This window comes from Mustelus asterias, chromosome 6 (genome assembly GCF_964213995.1).
Source record: "Mustelus asterias chromosome 6, sMusAst1.hap1.1, whole genome shotgun sequence".
Lineage (NCBI taxonomy): Eukaryota > Metazoa > Chordata > Chondrichthyes > Carcharhiniformes > Triakidae > Mustelus > Mustelus asterias.
In genome coordinates this window covers 121596074-121616512 of record NC_135806.1, presented here as the reverse complement: position 1 = coordinate 121616512, position 20439 = coordinate 121596074, and the positions used below count along the sequence as shown (strand labels likewise).

The window sequence follows — 20439 nt, the reverse complement described above, 5'->3', positions numbered from 1 at the left end:
CAGCACATCTTTGGACTGTGGGAGGAAACCGGAGCACCCGAAGGAAACCCGCGCAGACACGGGGAGAACGTGCAAATTCCAAACAGACAGTGACCCAAACCAGGAATCGAACCCGGGTCCCTGGCGGTGTGAGGCAGCAGTGCTAACCACTATGCCACCGTGCCGCCCTATCATCCGAGATCATCTGAGCAGGTGGTATAAATGGGTTGAATAAAAGTTCCTGGAGATGGGAAATAATTGACAGACACAGTGAGAGAGGGCTGAGCGATACGCATATTGTTGCTGAGATGGTAAGATGGGATTGATGTGTATTTTAGCATAGCGAGGATTGGTTGTAATTTACTAGACAGGGCAACAGGTCTGCAGGAAATCTGACGCTGAAATTATGAGAGGAAATAAAAACATCTGTTGTTTACAACCCAGCCTGAGTTAAAAAGCAAAGTGCCTTCGTTGCTCACAGATATGTCAGATCCCCCACCTTCCTGCCACAGACAGACTGCATCATTTGGTGTACACATAACCATTTGAAGGCAGCGCTGGCATCATTCCATTTGTTTGCTTCCTACCAAACGTTAGTGATTCTGGAATTAGGAGTTGGAACTTGGCTCGACACGATTCCTGCCTCCCCCCACCCCTCTCCCCCTCCTCCTCCCACCCCCCCCACCCCCGCCACGCAGTGCGTTTTCCAGCAGCAGATGCGACTCGCCATTGGTCGCCGGCAGAGTCTTCCAGTCCTGCCGATGTCGACACCGTTTTATGGGGCACACCCACTCCGTCACCAGGGAACCCACGCTGAGAGGTGGATTGGAAGATCCCACCCTTAGGGCGGGATTTTCTGGCCGCATTCGCCCCGAAACCGGAATATCCTGTCCGAGTCAATGGATCTTTCCCTCAATTCCCGTGGTGGGCAGAATGGGAAAGTTCACCCCTTAGTCTTTTTGTGCTCACGAACTTCTATTTATAGACTTACACACACCCATTCCGCATTGTGCACCTCCAACAAACAAATCCCCTCCCAGCCTGTTCTTCCCAAGCCCCCAGGTAATATCCATCGTCTAATTACAATTAACACCCAATTGATGTCAGCATTAGAATCATCATCATAGATTGATTCTACAGTGCAGAAGGAGGCCATTCAGCCCATTGAGCCTGCACCAACAACAATCCCTCCCAGGCCCTATCCCTGTAATCCCATGACACTAAGGGGCAATTTAGCATGGCCAATCAACCACATCTTTGGATTGTAAGAGAAACCCACACAGACAAGGGGAGAATGTGCAAACTCCATGCAGACATTGACCCAAGGCTGGAATTGAACCTGGTCCCTGGCACTGTGAGGCAGCAATGCTAACCACTGTGCCACTGCTTAGGTATCCATGTTTTTGTATTAAATGGATTTAACTGTGTTTTGAATCGAATCCTGTTCCTCCATCACTCCCAAACTTGCTGACCTGCACTGGCTCCTGGTCGAACAACACCTCAATTCTAAAATCCTCACCCTTGTTTTCAAATCTATCCTCTGGGCCCGCAATCACAGATCATAGAAACCCTACAGTGCAGAAAGAAGCCATTCGGCCCATCGAGTCTGCACCGACCACAATCCCAACCAGGCCCTACCCCCATATCCCTACATGTTTTACCTGCTAATCCCTCTAACCTATGCATCTCAGGATACTAAGGGGCAATTTTAGCATGGCCAGTCAACCTAACCCGCACATCTTTGGACTGTGGGAGGAAACCGGAGCACCCGGAGGAAACCCACGCAGACACGAGGAGAATGTGCAAACTCCACACAGACAGTGACCCGAGCCGGGAATTGAACCCAGGTCCCTGGAGCTGTGAAGCAGCAGTGCTAACCATTATGCTACCATGCCACCCCTTCGTTGCTCACAGATATGTCAGATCCCCCACCAAGATATTTTGCTCCTCTAATTCTGGCCTCAAGCATCCGTGATTTCTACAATCGCCCTGCCGTCAGTACCTTCAGCTACCTAGGCCCTAAACTTTGAACTACCCTCACTAAACCTCTCTGCCTCAGTATCCCATTGTCCTCCTTTAAGACGATCCTTAAAATGCAGCCATTTGACCTCATTTGGCCAGAGGCCTTATGATCTCCTCAGTGGCACATTTTGATTTAGAATGTTCCTGCGAGGTGCCTTGGGATCTTCTTATGACATGAAAGGCCGTACTTAAATCTAATTTATTGTTGTTTGTGTCAGTGTCCACACTCTGCATATGAGCGATACTCTAAATGTAGTGTACTATAAACAATTACAACTAGGCCCATTTCAGATGCCGACAGACACATTTGATTTATTATTGTCATGTATTAGTATACAATGAAAAGTATTGTTTCTTGCGCGCTATACAGACAAAGCATACTGTTCATAGAGAAGGAAAGGAGAGAGTGCAGAATGTAGTGTTACAGTCATAGCTAGGGTGTAGAAAAAGATCAACTTAACGCAAGGTAAGTCCATTCAAAAGTCTGACAGCAGCAGGGAAGAAGCTGTTCTTGAGTCAGTTGGTACGTGACCTCAGACTTCTGTGTCTTTTTCCCAACGGAAGAAGGTAGAAGAGAGAAGATCCGGGGTGCATGGGGTCCTTAATTGTGCTGGCTGCTTTGCCGAGGCAGCGGGCAGTGTAGACAGAGTCAGTGGATGGGAGGCTGGTTTGCATGATGGATTGGGCAACATTCACGACCTTTTCTAGTTCCTTGCGGTCTTGGGCATTTTCCAATGGGTGTGCTTCTATAATCCTGACTAATAAAGTTCGCACCTTGACTGATTCTTGTTTCCTAAGCTGAGAATGCAGCACCACTTGGCATCCCAGTTAAGTTCCTGCAGATCGGAACGTGAGGAATTTCTGGGTGTTTATGAATTGGTTCGATATTTGTGTACATTAATCCTCTAACCCACTGAGAAAAACTCTTCACTGACTGATTTTACTTTGGCTGGTGTCACTGATGTTTTACCTCTGTTTAATAATGAAAAAGGAGGCATTAGGTAGTCCTGATGAGGAGAAGAAAGCTTCTACAGTGATGGTTTTCCTGGCATTATACATCGCAAGTAGCTTTACAGCCATTAGGTTGATGGAGCAAATTAATGTGATGTAAAGGTACTTTATGAATATTAAAATGAGAAAAGTCAAGTGTCAGAATTTTCATCTGAAGAGTTTGAACATAGAACATTACAGCGCAGTACAGGCCCTTCGGCCCTCGATGTTGCACCGACCAGTGGAACCAATCTAAAGCCCCTCTAATCTACACTATTCCAATATCATCCATATGTTTATCCAATAACCATTTGAACGCTCTTGGCAGGGAACACATTCCTGCCGACTCCAGTAGTCCTCCCAACCCACACCCACCCCCTCTTCACCCCCACCGCCCCCTGCCCACCCCAATTTGTCATCCACCAGCCAACCTAACAATTGAGGCTGGGTGGAAAATGGCCCTCAAGTGGCAGTTAAGTTGCCAGTTCAGAGTCTTAAAACCCTCTTCCCCCGCCCCCTTTTCCCCGCCCCAACCCTTGCTTCAGAGTCCACCGATGGGGGGAGGTGGGGAGCATAAAACTCATGCCAAGAGAACACGGAAGATCTGAAATGGCAAAACTCTACTCACGGTGTGGAACCTCACTCTCTTGGAGCTTACCATGCCAGAATGCTCAGGACAGCATGGACCCAAAGTTCACCCACTGGACTCCGACTCAAGAACAGCTTCTTCCCTGCTGCCATCATATTTTTGAATGGACCTACCTTATATTAAGTTGATCGGCTGTGTTGACCTTTGGTTCTGCTGTTCATGCTCTCATCAGGTGTCACCCTGGGCTGGTTTTTCAAACTTTAGCAGGCTCAGGGCCCTAGTGCAGGCCCCAAAGTTCACCCACTGGATCCCAGTGTCTCCAAGATAGTTTCAAATTTTCAAAGTGGGGTGGAAGGGAGGGAACCAACTCACCACCAATTCACAGCCCGTTAGACCCGGGGCCTTCAAGGAGGCATTTGTAAATTTTATTTTCAGCGAACAAATACTGTTTGGTGCAGGTTAGTGCACAGCTGTTGGGTTCACTGCAGGGCAAAAGGAAAGTTCTTCTTGTGATGGTAAAACATGTGGGGTCCAAAAGTGATCTCAGCTGGAATGTTTTTTTCATTCATTCGTGGGACATGGGAGCCGCTGACTGGCCAGCATTTATTGCCCATCCCTAGTTGCCCAAGGGCAGTGGAGAATCAATCACTTTGCTGTGGCTCTGGAGATAAGGATGGCAGATTTCCTTCCCTAAAGGACATTAGTGAACCTGATGGATTCTTCCGACAATCCACAATGGTTTCATGGTCATCAGTAGGTTCCTAATTCCAGATATTTTTTATTGGATTCAAATTTCACTATCTGCCGTGGTGGGATTTGAACCCGGGTCCCCAGAACATCAGCTGCGTTTCCTGGATTAATAGTCTAGCAATAATACTATTCGGCCATTGCCTCCCACGTTACTTTTGGCCTGGTCAACCTCCAAGTCAATATTTATCCTCCTGGCCCTCTGATGAGCTGCTCCCTTTGGCAAGGCAGTGGCAGGTCTCAACATAGCTTAGTCCATCACGCAAACCAGCCTCCCATCCATTGACTCTGTCTACACTTCCCGCTGCCTTGGAAAAGTGGCCAGCAAAATCAAAGACCCCATGCACCCTGGACGTACTCTCTTCCACCTCCTTTCATTGTGAAAAAGATACAAAAGTCTGAAAACACATACCAGCCGACTCAAGAACAGCTTCTTACCTGCTGCCATCAGACTTATGAATGCCATCCTTACCTCCAGAGCCACAGAAATGTGGTTGATTCTCAACTGCCCTCAGGCAACTAGGGATGGGCAATAAATGCTGGCCAGCCAGTGATACCCATGTCCCACGAATGAATAAAAAAACCATTTTAGCTGAGATCACTTTCGGACCCCACACGTTTTACCATCATAAGAAGAACTTTTCTTTCGCCCTGCAGTGAACCCAATAGCTGTGCACTATCAAGTTGATCTTTCTCTACACCCTAGCTATGACTGTAACACTACAGCACCATCTCCTTTCCTTCTCTATGTACACGATATGCTTTGTCTGTATAGCGCGCAAGAAACAATACTTTTCACTGTATACTAGTACATGTGAAAATAATAAATCAAATAAAAAAACAAACCTGGAATTAATCTGGGTGTCCGGTTCCTGACTCTGATTTGAAAATTCTGCCTCCTGTGTGGGGAGCAACGCCTCACATCTCCAAAGCTCAAATTCTATCCCTCATCTCTTCCCCTGTGTAATAGCAAGGTAGGGACATCTCTTAGGCAGCTTACAGAAACCACGGGAACCTTATTTAATTTTAAAATGGCTTTGTACTATCAACTTTACATCAACGCAAGAGCCCATCCTGTTTTTGGTTTTTAGATTTTGAGCGGGTTTTTTCCTCATGTTTCTCTGATGTGAGGCAACAGCGAATGATTGGAATTTGAGAGATAAAGTGGTAGACTGAGATAGGAGCATGTTCAGTGGCTCGATGCTGAGATTAGAGTCTGCAGTTCTGAACCTGGAACAGGATTTGACCTTAACTGTTAGATGTGCTGTATTATACATGAAAATGCAGCAAAGGAAAATCATCTTGTGCAGAGGAAATTGTTGACCACAAATAGGGCATGATATTCCATGTTTATTTGGAACAGATTACCATGGTTACCGTCAAAATCTGTGCAGCACAATGAAGTGATGCGGTTATCACACGGTGAGAAAAAAATTGAATGACTATTTTGGTGAATTTAGTGTAGCTGCCATTATAGATTTTCATAAGAGTCATCCAGCACAGAAACAGGCCCTTCGGCCCACCATTTCTATGCCGACCACCAAATACCAATCTGTACTAATCCCATTTACCACTATTGGGTGGCAAGGTGACACCGTGGTTAGCACTGCTGCCTCAGAGCGTCAGTTCCGGTCTCGAGTTACTGTCTGTGAGGAGTTTGCACATTCTCCCTGTGTCTGTGTGGGTTTCCTCCGGGTGTTCCAGTTTCATCCCACAGGCCGAAAGATGTGTTGGTTAGGTGCATTGGCCGTGCTAAATTCTCCCTCAGTGTAACCGAACAGGCATCGGAGTGTGGCGACTAGGGGATTTCACAATAACTTCATTGCAGTGTTAATGTGAGCCTACTTGCAACGCTAATAAATAAACTTTACTGTTGTCCAAAATATTTAAGCAATGTGGGTGGGGCAAAGTTATGATCAGCTGTGTGTCTGCCACACAAATAAAGCTTCCTCCCTGAAGCCCCTCCTTGTAAGAACCCACCTGAATTGCCTGAGTGCAACGGGCTCCGATGCATGTCAGTAAGCTGCTTAGACCTAGAGACACAGAGATGCTGCTGGGAACATGTCACTTCCTGCTACTTGACCAACCAGCATCATTGTACCCATCGAAGTACTGCTTGGCAGGGTTATCTCCCCCCTTGTGATAGGGCTACTGACACCGATGTCACTGGCTGCACGGTGGCACAGTGATTAGCACTGCTGCCTCACAGCACCAGGGACCTGGGTTCGATTTCCGGCTTGGGTCACTGTCTGTGCTGAGTCTGCACGTTCCCCTTGTCTCTGCGTGGGTTTCCTCCGGGCGCTCCGGTTTCCTCCCACAGTCCAAAGATGTTCAAGTTTGACTGTGGTAAATTGCCCCTTAGAGTTGGGGGATTAGCAGGCTAAATAAGTAGGCTTACAGGGATAGGGCCTGGGTGGGATTGATGAGCCAAATGGCTTCCTTCTCACTGTAGGGATTCTAAGGCCCTGATTTTACTGGCATGCCCCGCCCTGAAATCGGCGCGGGCGAGGCTCGCAGAATGGCATTCTCCGCTGGCCTCGGGCATGACCTTACGAGTCTCAGGTGAGCGTGCCGGTAAAATTCCAGCCTGGGAGTCTATGATTCTATGACTAGTGAGCCAGGCTGTCTGATGAATTGTTCCCCCACACTCTGTATATAACGTACCCCTGCCTGGCACAGTTGTCGGATGAACAAATCTTCCATTCTGGGTTGAGTCAGTCGCAGTTTTTATTGACAGAGATGTGGTTTTGCAGCCTCCTTAACCAGTCGAGGAGAAAGCTGCAGCCAGGCGAACCTGTCGCTGAGCACCCCACAATATACCTGGAAATTTATCCATAAGGAAAGCTTCAGCGAGTGCTGTGCATCCAGGCACGGTAATTTTCAATAGTTTATTGACTGCATTCAAGCATTTATCGACGTTTCACTTACAGCGGTGGATTTGTTTAAACCATGGATTAGTATGAAGCCCAAATAAAAAGATACAAACATTGACTGCAGTTTGTTTCAACGTAAAAATGTATTTTTAAAAATCTAATCCTTACAATTAGCTGAAGTGCTCTCAAATAGAGGAGGCTAATTGGTCTTCATTTCTTCTCCAGTCTGTAAGCCCTGATGCTGGCTATGTGCAGGTGTGCTTGTGTGTGTGTTTTGCGTGTGTGTATTTCTGTACATGTGTGTGTGCGTGTTTATGTGTGTGTATGTATGTGTGTGTGTGTTTGTGTGTGTATACATATATATATATTTACCCTGCAGAATGTGCTAACGGTTATATGTATATTCCAAATGAGGATAGAAATAGCTTCAACTGTGATGAAGATCCGCACTTTCGAGGCTCCCATGTGGAAATGGCCAATTGAGTGAGAAACTCTAGGATGAAGAGCCCCATTTGATACCAAATCAGTGAGAGCCAATGGATTTGAGACAATTGGAGAGAAAAAACTATGCGAGTAAAATGGAATTAGTGACAGTCTTTGGTCAGATGCAAAATCTCCTCCTAACATCTTCACTGGCAAATTCCTACTGTCACACCCTCTCATGCTACATCTCCGAATGCCACGCTCCATCACCTCCGAGCTAATGCTGCGCCCTTTAATGCCACAGACCCTAATTAGTGCTGTCACCTGATGCCAGACCGCAACCAAAGCTACACCCCCAATTCCAGACACATAAGTAATGCCAGACCCCTAACTAATGCCACACCCCCAATGTTAGACACATAACTAATGCTGCACCCTCTAATGTCAGATCCATGACTAATGCCACAGAGCCCGAATGCCACACCCCCGAATTATTGCCACATCCCAAACTAATGCCACATATCTATCTAATGCCGCACTTCCGAATGCCAGAGCCCTAACTAATGCTACAACCCCAGTGCAAGACTCGTAACTAATGGCACACCCCATAAAGCCACACCCCCTAAGAAATGCCACACTCCGAATGCCACTCCTAGCACAACACGGTGGCAGCACGGTGGCACAGTGGTTAGCACTGCTGTATTACAGCGTCAGGGATCCAGGGTTAGGTCACTGTCAGTGTGGAGTCTGCACATTCTCCCCGTGTCTGCGTGGGTTTCCTCCGGGTGCGCCGGTTTCCTCCCACAATCTGAAAGACGTGCTGGTTGGGTGCATTGGCCATGCTAAATTCTCCCTCTGTGTACCCGAACAGGCGCCGGAGTGTGGCGACTAGGGGAATTTCACAGTAACTTCATTGCAGTGCTAATGTAAGCCTTCGTGTGACACTAATGAATAAAAATAAACTCCCACTGCCACACATCTGACTGCCACACATCCTAATGCTGTACTCCTTAATGCTACACTTCCTAATGACGCAGCCCTTACCAATGTAACACCCCCCCCGAGTACCACACACTGATGCCACACCCCTGATGTTGCACTGCTTAATGTCACACCCCTCCTGCCACATCTCCTTCTGCCATCATACTTCCCATTTGGGGAAGGTGATGGCCCAGTGGTATTATCGCTAGACTATTAACACAGAAACTCAGCTAATGTTCTGGGGACCCGGGTTCGAATCTCGTCATGGCAGATGGTGGAATTTGAATTCAATAAAAAATATCTGGAATTAAGAATCTACCGAAGACCATGAAACCACTGTCGATTGTCTGGAAAACCAATCTGGTTCATTAATGTCCTTTAGGGAAGGAAATCTGCTGTCCTTACCTGGTCTGGCCTATATGTGACTCCAGCGCCACAGCAACGTGGTTGATTCTCAACTGCCCACGGACAACTAGGAATGGGCGATAAATGTTGGCCTTGCCAGTGACACCTATGTTCCATAAATTAATTTTTAAAAGTTTATACTCAGCCATTAACAAAGGAGAGTTGTGTGAAGCCTGGAGGGGAACATTGTTCCCAAAAATGGTTGTGATTGTAAATTGTATAATGGAGGAGTTTACCCATCAAACACGCTGGTGTTTCGAGTGTGTATAAAGATAAGCATTCTGTTTGTAGTGTGTGAATCACCTGCTTCTGAAAGTGCTGAATGTACCACACCTTCATTGCATCTCTCTTCTCAAAATGATCTTCTCTCCACAGACGTCAACAGTTGGCTACTGATGTTTGGGTTCCAGCTCCACAATGTTATTCCTGGTTTTCCTGTGCCCAAGCAAGGGCTGGAGGAACCTTCATACGAGCTCTTGAGGAGTCAAGAATGGGATGATGTACCGGTAAGATTGGTCAATACTGTTAACAACTTGACTAAACAATATATAGAACAAACCCTCTGTCCCCTGAGAGCAGAGACGGTGTCAAGGAGGAGATGGGACGATAACCCCATTCCTGAACCCCATTGTTACCTCCCCTTTTTGTGGAATTGTGAGATAAAATACCAGAAGGAAGCAGCTTCAAGTATCCGTCGGAAAAAGAAATAGACGACTGGGTACAACCAACCTGTCCCTGCTTCATAGTAAAGTTAGGCCTGGATTCATAGAATCATAGAATCCCTACAGTGCAAATGGAGGCCATTCAGCCCATCGAGCTTGCACCAACAACAATCCCATCCAGGCCCTATCTCTGTAAGCCCAGAGATAGCCCCCCTGTCACTAAGGGGCAATTTAGCATGGCCAATCAACCTAACCCGCACATCGTTGGACTGTGGGAGGAAACCGGAGCACCCAGAGGAAACCCACGCAGACACGGGGAGAACGTGTAGACTCTGCACAGTGACCTGAGGCTGGAATTGAACCTGGGTCCCTGGTGCTGTGACGCAGCAGTGCTAACCACTGTGCCACCGTGCTGTCCTTGGGCAGAGGATTCAGAATGAGGGACAGCTGGGACATTGCGACCAGTGTTACCATTGAGCTGGATTTTCCCTGGCTGCCACCAGTTTTACCAGAGGTAGCTCCTTCCCCTCCTGCCGCATGCAAATGGCGGATTTCCCTCCCATCCACCTGCACTGTTAGTCCACATCAAATCTGAGCTCCAGAGAATTCCTTTCTATTATCAGTCACGCATACTGTTATGATCCCAGAGTGGAGCCCAGAGGACCGTGGGCAGAATTCTCCGGCTTTCCATCCACGTGTTTCTCGGCAGCCGGAGACAACACGCTGTTCACTGGCGGCGAGATTCTCTGGTTCAACTGCTGTCAATCACATTTCTCATTGAAGATAATAATCTCACCCCACTCCGCCGGAAAACCCACGGGAGAGGGTGCACTGCCAGCGGGACCGGAGATTCCGTTGGCATGAACAGCCGAAGAATTCGGTCCCGTAACTTTAACTTTTTTTTAATTTGGAGGAGCATTTAATAAAACATTTAATAAACATGAAAGCTTAGATTATGATGCAATACTCCCTTACTACTCCTTAGCTTAACAAATGCACATAAATTTTAAGTTTAACACCAATTACAAAATGTATCTTAAGCTCCAACGGTTTCAGTGACACAAAATCCCTTTAAACTCACAGACTGGCTGTTTCAGATATTCTCCACTCTGAACCCAAGTTCATGTTTGCCGCGTCCCCATCCCCCCCGCCGCAGATGATTGTCACATGATTACTTTCCATCAGTGGTTTGCATTCCTAAATCCAGTCCAGGTTTTCCAAATGACTCTTCTAAACAAAGCTTCCATTCCACTTTTAAACAATGAATCCAGTATCTAGGTTTTACACCTTCCCCTTCAGGATTTGTTTGTCTTGACTGCTGTACAAACTGTTCACAATTGCTTTAACTCTCGATTCCCAGACTCTATTAAGGTGGCATCAAACTTTTGATTTACCTCTGAGGTCTACTTTCCTACCTTAATTCTAGTTACAGCAGCTGTTTCTTTCACTTACAACACTTTGTCCATTTCTCTCTTGAATACTCCTGAGCAATACCTTGGTCTCTGTTCTCTTAACTTTAGTCTTCTTAAGGAATTCTTTCTGTCCTAATGCCCTAGTTATCAGGACTGCATCTGCTTCTTTGGGATGTCTGCCTCTTTGCAGCTCGCCTATCTGGTCCAGCTTCTCCTGGCAGAGTTGAGAGATGTTCCCTCGCTGGTGTGCTCCTTCAACTGTACTAGATCCAATTAAGATTAAATTCAATAAAAGGGTGGCACGGTGGCACAGTGGTTAGCATTGCTGCCTCACAGCGCCAGGGACCCGGGTTCAATCCCGGCTTGGGTCACTGTCCGCACAGAATCTGCACGTTCTCCGGTGGGTGCTCGGGTTTCCTCCCACAATCTGAAAGACGTGCTGGTTAGATGCATTGGCCATGCTAAATTCTCCCTCAGTGTGTCCGAACAGACGCTGGAGTGTGGCGACCAGGAGATTTTCACAGTAACTTCATTGCAGTGTTAATGTAAGCTGACTTGTGACACGAATAAATAAACTTTAAACCTTTCTATCTTAAAGAAAACCCCAGCTGCTAAGCATGCCCACATGCTTCTGTTGGCTTATTTACTCTTCACGCAATATCCCTCTCTAAGCACAATAGAAGCACAGATGGAATTCAAACCAACCCCTACACATTCGAACACCTTTGTTCAACATGAATCCAACTATACATTTTACCCTCCCTTTCACAGAAACATTGCATTAAACCCACTTAAAATTATACTTTATTTCTAATGTTTATCAATAAAATATTAATCCCCTTAAACTATCTTTATTTTCCTAACACATATAACCTTACAGACAAGAGTGTTTGATTCAGAGATGGACTGATTTGAGCCAATAGCATCTTTGCAACAGTGCTCTTAGAATTGTTTTATTATGGTGCCAGATTATTATCTTCCATGGTCAGAGGTCGGTTTAGTTGCTGACACTATGGGATAAGAACATAAGAAATAGGAGCAGGAGTAGGCCATCTAGCCCCTCGAGCCTGCCCCGCCATTCAATAAGATCATGGCTGATCTGACATGGATCAGTACCACTTACCCGCCTGATCCCCATAACCCTTAATTCCCTTACCGATCAGGAATCCATCCATCCGCGCTTTAAACATATTCAGCGAGGTAGCCTCCACCACCTCAGTGGGCAGAGAATTCCAGAGATTCACCACCCTCTGGGAGAAGAAGTTCCTCCTCAACTCTGTCTTAAACCGACCCCCCTTTATTTTGAGGCTGTGTCCTCTAGTTTTAACTTCCTTACTAAGTGGAAAGAATCTCTCCGCCTCCACCCTATCCAGCCCCCGCATTATCTTATAAGTCTCCATAAGATCCCCCCTCATCCTTCTAAACTCCAACGAGTACAAGCCCAATCTCCTCAGCCTCTCCTCATAATCCAAACCCCTCATCTCCGGTATCAACCTGGTGAACCTTCTCTGCACTCCCTCCAATGCCAATATATCCTTCCTCATATAAGGGGACCAATACTGCACACAGTATTCCAGCTGCGGCCTCACCAATGCCCTGTACAGGTGCATCAAGACATCCCTGCTTTTATATTCTATCCCCCTCGCAATATAGGCCAACATCCCATTTGCCTTCTTGATCACCTGTTGTACCTGCAGACTGGGCTTTTGCGTCTCATGCACAAGGACCCCCAGGTCCCTTTGCACGGTAGCATGTTTTAATTTGTTTCCATTGAGATAGTAATCCCATTTGTTATTATTTCCTCCAAAGTGTATAACCTCGCATTTATCAACGTTATACTCCATTTGCCATATCCTCGCCCACTCACTCAGCCTGTCCAAATCTCTCTGCAGATCTTCTCCGTCCTCCACACGATTCACTTTTCCACTTATCTTTGTGTCGTCTGCAAACTTCGTTACCCTACACTCCGTCCCCTCCTCCAGATCATCTATATAAATGGTAAATAGTTGCGGCCCGAGTACCGATCCCTGCGGCACGCCACTAGTTACCTTCCTCCAACCGGAAAAACACCCATTTATTCCGACTCTTTGCTTCCTGTCGGATAGCCAGTCCCCAATCCACTTTAACACACTACCCCCAACTCCGTGTGCCCTAATCTTCTTCAGCAGCCTTTTATGGGGCACCTTATCAAACGTCTTTTGGAAATCCAAAAACACCGCATCCACCGGTTCTCCTCCATCAACCGCCCTAGTCACATCTTCATAAAAATCCAACATGTTCGTCAAGCACAACTTTCCCCTCATGAATCCATGCTGCGTCTGATTGATCGAACCATTTCTATCCAGATGCCCTGCTATCTCCTCTTTAATAATGGATTCCAGCATTTTCCCTACTACAGACGTTAAGCTGACCGGCCTATAGTTACCCGCCTTTTGTCTCAAAGAACAAAGAACAATACAGCACAGGAACAGGTCCTTCGGCCCTCCAAGCCCGCGCCGCTCCCCGGTCCAGGATTGAATCCTGAATCCAGGATCCCCGCCCAATTTTCCAGCCTATCTACATCCTAATATCCTATCCACCGAGCTGTCCCTCACAGCTACGATGCTTTGTTCATCACAACCTATTAACTCACCCCCACCCCCCCATTCCAGACCATGTGATCTCCAGGGAGAGGCGAAAACCCAGAGTGAAAACTCCAGGGTCTCCTTCCTTTTTTAAACAGCGGCGTAACATTAGCCGTTTTCCAATCAACCGGCACTACCCCAGAATGCAACGAGTTTTGATAAATAATCACTAACGCATCCACTATTACCTCTGACATTTCTTTCAATACCCTGGGATGCATTCCATCCGGACCCGGGGACTTGTCCACCTTCAGTCCCATTAGTCTACCCAGCACTGCCTCTCTGGTAACATTAATTGTATTAAGTATTTCTCCTGCTGCCAACCCTCTATCGTTAATATTTGGCAAACTATTTGTGTCCTCCACCGTGAAGACCGACACAAAAAACTTATTTAAAGACTCATACCCTGATATTATCTCTTATTTAAATATCCTAATTTCCCACTATTAACTCCCCCCTCTCGTCCTCCAAGGGTCCAACATTCACTCTAGCCACTCTATTCCTTTTTATATATTTATAAAAACTTTTACTATCATTTTTTATATTAATTGCTAGCCTAGCTTCATAGTCTATCCTTCCTTTCTTTATCGCTTTCTTAGTCTCTCTTTGTTGTTTCTTAAATTTTTCCCAATCACTTGTTTCTCCACTATTTTTGGCCACTCTGTACGCAGCTGTTTTTATTTTAATACTCTCCTTTATTTCCTTCGTTATCCACGGCTGGTTCTCCCTTTTCTTACAATCCTTGTTTTTTGCTGGAATATATTTTTGCTGAGAACTGAAAAGGATCTCCTTAAAAATCCTCCACTGTTCCTCAGCTATCCTACCTGCCAGCCTGCTCTCCCAGTCTACCTTAGCCAATTCATCCCTCATCCTATCATATTTCCCTCTGTTCAAACAGAGGACACTGGTTTGGGACCAAACTTTCTCCTCTTCCATCTGAATCAGAAATTCGACCATATTGTGGTCACTAGACCCAAGAGGGTCCTTCACAATAAGATCCTTAATTCTACCTACCTCGTTACACAATACCAGATCCAAAATAGCTCGTTCCCTCGTCGGTTCCGTAACATGCTGTTCAAGGAAACTATCCCGACAGCATTCTAAGAACTCTTCCTCCATTCCACCCTTACCGACTTGAGTCTGCCAGTCAATGTGCATGTTGAAGTCCCCCATGATTATTGCCGTTCCGTTTTTACACGCATCCCTTATCTGCTTGTTTATAGCCCTCCCTACCTCAACATTATTATTTGGGGGCCTATATACCACACCTACTAGTGTCTTTCTCCCTCTACTATTCCTCATCTCTACCCATAATGATTCCACGTTTTGTTCCTCAGAGCCTATGTCATCCCTCAGTACTACCCTGATATTATCTCTTATTAATAGCGCGACCCCACCACCTTTTCCTTCCTGTCTATTCTTCCTAAACACCTGATACCCCTGGATATTCATCTCCCAGTCCTGGTCACCTTTCAGCCACATTTCTGTAATGGTCACTAGATCGTACCCACTTGTGCTGATTTGCACCATCAACTCATTTACCTTGTTCCGAATGCTTCGTGCATTCAGGCAAAGTGTCCTTATTCCAGCTTTTATCTGGACCCGCTTTGATGAGTCGCGAACACCCTCTCCCTCTACTCCCTTATCTAAATTACCGCCTTCATTCACTTGCACCCTCTCCTCTACCATTAATTTTGTAATTCCCCTTACCCCTGCATCCTCCCCCCCATCAATTAGTTCCTTGATCCTAGTCAACTCTTCTAGCTCCCCTCCCCCCAACCTATCTAGTTTAAATTCTCCCCAGTAGCCAAAACTGTGAGAAAATAATGCAGATGTACTCTAAATGTTTGAAACATCATCATTTCCTTTTCAATTAGTGAAATAATGCATCACATCAGCTGCTGACAAAACAGATGTTCAGTTATTTTCACTGATCTTTTTAAAGTGCTCTATTTATTTCATAGAAACCCTACAGTGCAGAAGGAGGCCAATCGGCCCATCGAGTCTGCACTGGCAACAATCCCACCCAGGCCCTATCCCCGTAATCCCACATATTTACCCCACTAATCCCTCTAACCTACGCATTCCGTGACACTAAGGAGCAATTTAGCATGGCCAATCAACCCAACTCGCACATCTTTGGACTGTGGGAGGAAACCGGAGCACCCGGAGGAAACCCACACAGACACGGGGAGAATGTGGAAACTCCGCACAGGCAGTGACCCAAGCTGAGAATCGAACCCAGGTCACTGGAACTGTGAGGCAACAGGGCTAACCACTGTGCCACCGTGCTGCCCATTTAGAAATGATTCTATCCATAGTTTTCAATGGATGATTCATTTATTGATTGTCCTGATTGTTGAAGTGAATGCTGTGATGTCTCGCTGATTTTTCACTCAGAAGGAAAACTGGCACCCCTTCCATTGCCTTCTCGAATGGCAGCTGTTCATGTGTGGGCATTGAGTGTTTTTTTGCAAGTGGGCTATTCGGCCATGGAGGATGCGCATCTTGGCCTGACCCGACATGATATTACTTGATGGAGAGCAGGAGCTCTCTCCTGGCCCGCGTACACTGAAGTGTATCATTAGCTCAAGTGGTAGACCGCTCGCTTTGCATGTGAGAGGTAGTGGGATCAATGCCCACATTCTCCCAAGGGTGGCATGATGGCAACAGTGATTACCGCTGCTGCCTCACAGCGCCAGGGAACTGGGTTCGATTCCAGCTTTGTGTTACTGTCTGTGTGGAGTTTGCACGTTCTCCCCATGTCTGCGTGGATTTCTTCCGGGTGCTCCGGCTTCCTCCCACGGTCCAAATGACGTGTTGGTTAGGTGGATTGGCCATTTCAAATTGCCCCTTAGCGTCCAGGAATGTGTCGGTTGGGTGGATTGGCCATGGGAAATGCAGAGGGTTACGGGGATGGGGAGTGGGTATCTTCGGAGAGTTAGTGCAGCTCGATGGGCTGAATGGCCTCCTACTGCACTGTCGGGGTTCTATTCTATGGTTCTATTGTTGCACCTCTACTGCTACCAGCTTCTGTGTGAAGATGTGGCGTTATCCCTGAACAGCTGAACTCTCATTTTAAGGTTATGCCCGGTTGCCCTGAACTTCCCCCAGGCAGAGGAAATAGTTTCTCTCAATCTACCCTATCACATCCTTTAAATCACGCTGAAACCTGTGTACTCAGGTGGCACAAGCCTAGCCTGCTCAGCCTATCCTTGTAATATAGATCTTTTAATCCCGGTACCCTTCGGGTGAATCCGCACTGCAGCCCCTCCAAGGCCTATCCTGAAATGCCCATCTCAGAATGGGACACAGTACACTAGATGGGGTCCAAGGAGAGCCTTAAACAACTAAGGCACAACTTCAACTCCTTTGTAATTCTGTCCCCTTTAGGTAAATGCCATCATTGAATTCACCATTTACATTATTTGTTGTACCTGTCCTTTAGATGTTAGTGAGTTCTATACATGGGCCCTTGAATCTCTTCAACCATCGAGGCCTTTTGACTAAGATGAAGCTCAGATCAAACCCAGGAGGAGCTGTACTGTCTCCTCCTATCAGCTTGGATCTTGTTGTTCAAGCCCAAGACAGGAAAAGTGGGGCCTGTCTTGTCAGCTTGGATCTGTAACGTCTCTCTTGTCGGGACTTTGATTGGGCCAGTTTGGTTTCTAATTGGAAATGAAAAAAAAGGGCAGCACGGCGGCACAATGGTTAGCACTGCTAACTCACTGTGCCAGGGATCCAGGTTCGATTCCCGGCTTGGGTCACTGTCTGTGCGGAGTCTGCGTATTCTCCTCTGCGTGGGTTTCAAAGAACAAAGAAAATTACAGCACAGGAACAGGCCTTTCGGCCCTCCAAGCCTGCACCGACCATGCTGTCCGACTGAACTAAAACCCCTTACCCCTCCGGGGACTACATTCCTATATTCCCATCCTATTCATGTATTTGTCAAGATGCCCCTTAAAAGTCACTATCGTATCTGCTTCCACTACCTCCCCCGGCAGCGAGTTCCAGGCACCCACTACCCTCTGTGTAAAATATTTGCCTCGTGCATCTCCTTTAAACCTTGCCCCTCGCACCTTAAAGCTATCCCCTTAAAGCTAAGAGTAATTGACTCTTCCACCCTGGGATAAAGCTTCTGACTTTCCTCCGGGTGCTCCGACTTGCTCCCACAGCCCAAAGATGTGCAGGTTAGGTGGATTAGCCATGCTAAATTGCCCCTTGGTGTCAGGGCAACTAGCTAGGGTAAACGCATGGGGCTATGGGGGTCGGGCCTGGGTGGGATTGTGGTCGTTGCAGACTCGATGGGCCGAACGGCCTCCTTCTGCACTGTGGGATTCCATGATTCTAAAAAGGAAAAATGCTGGAAAATCTCAACAGGTCCGGCAGCAGCTATGGAGAGAGATAGAGCCAAAGTTCTGAGTCTCTTCAGTTCACTCATTTGCCTTTATCCCCCAATCTCTTCTCTGCTCCACAGTTCTGAGCTTCTCATAATTTAGAAAATACTCTGATCTGTCTTTCTTAGAACGAAACTGGATGGTTTCACAATCCTCACGCACTGATTTACATTTACCAAATTACACTGACCTTTCTTGAGATCTGCTTTTTTTTTGGAAATGTTTCTCCCTTGTAAATACTACATTTAATTTAAAAATGTTCAGCTTTATTATTCTGTGATGTTACGGGACAGATAGGCAACTGTTGCTGCGCTCACTCACAAGGTAATTCTCATAGCCTTTTTTGATCTTGTTTCTAGTTTTTGTCTGGCGTGCAACAAACTGTAGCAAGACAAGCAAAGGCTTTTATGGGCCTGGGAAAAATGCCAGAAATTCAGACTGGCAAACACAAGGCCAGTGGAGAGAAGCCATGGCTCTGGTTCGGGACGGTCAAGTCCCTGGTCGGCAAGGGGGTCATGCTTGCAGTCAGTCAAGGAAAAGTGACGACCAACGTGCTCAACATTGCGAACGAAGACTGCATAAAGGTTGCGGCCGTGCTCAATGGAGCGTACTACTTGGACAATTTGCATTACACCATCGAGGGCAAGGACACCCATTACTTCATCAAAGCTGCCTCACCCGAAAGTGACCTCGGAACCCTGAGGCTGACCAGCGGGCGCAAGGCCTTAGAAAACGGCATCAACGTCACTGTTTCCCAGTCCACCACTGTGGTGAATGGCAGGACTCGCAGGTTTGCCGACGTGGAGATGCAGTACAGTGCGTTGTCCCTCCACGTTCGCTACGGGACGACGCTGGACGAGGAGAAGGCGCGCGTCCTGGAGCAGGCCAGGCAGAGGGCACTGGTGAGCGCGTGGATCAGGGAGCAGCAGCGGGTGAGAGATGGAGAAGAAGGGATCAGGTTATGGACAGAAGGAGAAAAGCGACAGCTGCTGAGCGCTGCCAAAGTGCAAGGATATGATGGGTACTATGTACTCTCCGTGGAGCAATACCCAGAGCTGGCAGACAGTGCGAACAATATTCAGTTCTTAAGACAGAACGAAATCGGGAAGAGGTAACACACAGGCGAGTTGGTGGCTGCCAAAGAAATAAACTTAACGCTGTCTTCTCCTTCTGGGAGAACAGGATATTAGTTTTTCTGCCCTTCGTTACCACATGGTAAACTGAGGAAACTGAAATATAACTGAAGCCTGAGCTAGACCTCTATTCAAATCTATCTGTAGCACAAGTTCTTTCTTAGAGCTGTCGGACTTGGTGGAACTCTTCTTTTTCCTGCTCAGCTGGAACCTACAAAGGTGGTTTACTGCAAAAAGAATCTTCAAATCACTCTCGATAAACAGGATTGTCAACTGCTTCAAAAAAAAATTGTTTACAGTTGAATGCCACTACACTCAGACCCAAGGTTGAACTAACATGTAAAAAAAAAGCTTAACTGTTTTGTACTTGGCCAAATCTGTTGACTGTTTTCTGTTGTTTAAGAAACACTGTATTAAGCATTAGAATCAGTGTCCGGGATACAGAAACTAAACTGTGTATTATGACATGAGTAACCTTTGCTTACCAGAAGTAGTCTTAATCTTTCCTCACAAGTCAGCAGTGTCACACATTGGACCCGTGGGGCACCGAACAGAAACAATGCGGTTTTATCTCTGTACTGTGGAGTGGAGGGTCTCTTCCCCCCCTTGCTTTCAACCGTGCTGCTTTCTACAATGACATTTTGTGCAAAGTAGTATTGACTGTGGCACCCACAGAAAACTACTCTTTTCCATTTTGCAACGCCATGGGGTTTTGCCTTTGGGAAGCTACGCGACGGACAAGATCGCCCTCACAGCAAAGCGAAGGAATACTTTTTTTCTTTTTTGTAAAGTGTGTGAGACCAGTACCTTATGGAGTTTTTATATGAATTCCAATTTACTGTTCATCAGATACTAGTCTCAAAAGATGTTAATTTATGTAAAGTGTTTCAAAGAAGTTTATACTTGAAAATAAAATCTTTAAAATACAGATGCTGCCTTGTAACCTGCCTTTTAATTATATGGAAGGGGGTAATGAGATCCCATCCTTTTCACTACAGAGTTCCAGGTTCAAATCTGTCACCCTTTATTACCTCTTAAAACCAATCTTGATTTATTCTGGAAATAAAACAGAATGAGGAAACTCCATTGCTAAATTAAACATAGTGCCTGAGGTATAGTTTCATTGATGTTCATGAAAGATTTGGCCTGGCATCTTACCACCGTTCACACTGGTGGGATTTTCCCATCTTGCCGTAGTCAAT

At 46.4% G+C, this 20439-nt stretch overlaps 1 protein-coding gene across 2 annotated transcripts in view; it reads left to right on the top strand.

The window, feature by feature from the left end:
- Positions 1 to 20157, top strand: part of tenm3 (teneurin transmembrane protein 3) — a 593227-nt gene extending 573070 nt beyond the window's left edge. For both annotated transcript variants that reach the window (XM_078215101.1, XM_078215099.1), the window contains 2 exons: positions 9385 to 9515; positions 18464 to 20157. In XM_078215101.1, coding sequence (XP_078071227.1) covers positions 9385 to 9515; positions 18464 to 19219 — 887 coding nt within the window. In that variant the 3' untranslated portion in view covers positions 19220 to 20157. The remainder of the gene's footprint in view (positions 1 to 9384; positions 9516 to 18463) is intronic.
- Positions 20158 to 20439: the final 282 nt, after the last annotated feature.